The sequence below is a fragment of the Rhagoletis zephyria genome, unplaced genomic scaffold (genome assembly GCF_001687245.7).
Source record: "Rhagoletis zephyria isolate East Lansing unplaced genomic scaffold, Rhagoletis_zephyria_1.1 Rzeph_scaffold_10089, whole genome shotgun sequence".
NCBI lineage: Eukaryota > Metazoa > Arthropoda > Insecta > Diptera > Tephritidae > Rhagoletis > Rhagoletis zephyria.
This window is the reverse complement of record NW_016167167.1, coordinates 10,005-11,790: the sequence shown is the minus strand read 5'-3', so window position 1 is coordinate 11,790 and position 1,786 is coordinate 10,005. Positions and strand designations below refer to the sequence as shown.

General features: G+C 37.9%; 1 protein-coding gene across 1 annotated transcript; it reads right to left on the bottom strand.

Moving 5' to 3' along the window:
• Positions 1-1,050: 1,050 nt before the first annotated feature.
• LOC108376226 (uncharacterized) lies at positions 1,051-1,475 on the bottom strand. Its single transcript, XM_017632414.1, has one exon. The coding sequence runs from the start codon at positions 1,390-1,392 to the stop codon at positions 1,135-1,137; it is 258 nt and encodes an 85-aa protein (XP_017487903.1). The 5' UTR covers positions 1,393-1,475; the 3' UTR covers positions 1,051-1,134.
• Between the last annotated feature and the right edge of the window lie 311 nt (positions 1,476-1,786).

The following is a 1,786-nucleotide window of genomic DNA, read 5'->3' as shown; positions in this document are numbered from 1 at the left end:
TAGCAAAAAAATAAATATAAAAAAAAAATAAAACTAACAAAAAAAAAGAAAAAAAAACGAAATAAAAAATAAAAAAAACCTCTGCGCCCGAGGAGAACCTGAACCCGGGTCTCTTCAGCGGCAGCTTAATGCTTTGACCATTCGGCCATTTCCAATTTTGGAGCACTGCGGGCAAAAGGCATACATACATAAATGCTATCCGTTGCCTATTTGCGTTTGTCTTCACCACACATTTTTGTTGAACTTTTTGTGACTCTTCCCTACGGGTATAGCTGGTCTCAAATGAGACTGAATACCAGGGTAAGTGCTTCACACAAACTAAGCTAATAGTTTCTGATAAAATAAATAAAGGGAAAGAAGCGAATGAAAAATATTTCCGCACCATGCTGTTGCATACTCAAGGCCTGTTGTAGGGTTAATGAAAATTTGAATAAGCGTACTCACTGCGAAAGCTTTTTAGTCACTACACAAACCCAAATGCGGCTCTTCTTTGCGGCAAGATGGCGCTGTTAACAGCAGACGAGAGCAAAAACTTAGCAGTTGTTTTGTGGAAAAGCCACTCAGCGTCATAGACGGAACGAATGACGAGGCTAATCACATCCAAAACGTTGCAGTCCAATAAATTGTGTTATTAGCTAAGGAAAGAGAAACTAGTCGGACATTTGCCAATTATGCCTTTGCTAGTACCAGAGGCGTGTGATTTTTGTTTAAAGTTTAAACATTTTTAGAATTTTATAAATTACTTACAGAGCTAGGGAACTTTTACTAAGAAGTGGGGCTACAATTCATCGCAATATTTAAATGCCGGTATTTACCTATCAAATTTAAGTATTTGTGGCAAATATTTTAATTTTGATTAATTTTTTTTGAACTGATAAAAAGATCTTGGACATATAAACGAAGAGAATTATAGAATTGAATTGATACATATTTTCATTAATTAATTTTTGTATTTATGAATCTCGTTTATATATATTCCATCAGGGACATTTAATTTAATTTAATGTAATTTAATTTCATTTCCCTCAATTTTATTTAGTTTCATTTCGTTCAAATACAAATACTCATCTCTACAAAATAGTCCACTAAAATTTACAACTCCCTCCAAAATCCGCTGCACTTGATTAACTTTAATCAGGTGAGAAAGAATTCCAACATGTTGGTGAGTCGCCTCACACTCACATAGTTAACCAAGACCACATAGGCGTAGACGGTGTAAATATAGGCCCACGCCTGGAAGTGAAGATGCCGGGCGGCAAACGTTTTGCCATTGATGTGTTGCAAGTGGATGTGCCGCGATTCGCTCAGCAGGCGTCGCATCACCGCGCCGCTCAAGTAGACGATGCTCATCAAAAGAATGAGGCGCCGAAGATGAACCAGCAAAATTGCCATCTGCTCAGCAGCGCACCACACACACAAAGTACCTATGAGTGAGAAGATAAATCGCACACAACACAGAAGCAGAGAGGATGAGAACAGCGGCAATGCAGATTTTTGGCTAAAAATATAAACAAAACAAAATTAAATGAACTCAGTTGCTGAAATCGAACAGAAAGGAAAAATATGAGAAAATTCGAAATGAATGGCGACCGAATATTGCGACAATCGGATGGACGCAATAGCACAGCAGGAGACTAAGGTCGATGTTATGCAGAAATTTTGTTTGGCAAACTGCGTGCAATTGTTGTTGCAGCAAACTCGGAGAGAGCGAGTTTGGCGACTCTCACAGCAAACTAATTTTGTTTGGTCAAACTGCAGCAAATTCGGTGTTGTCATATACAAAAAT

Excerpts from the sequence above, each read along its gene's own strand:
- LOC108376226 (XM_017632414.1), bottom strand. The coding sequence starts at position 1,392 with ATGGCAATTTTGCTGGTTCATCTTCGGCGCCTCATTCTTTTGATGAGC.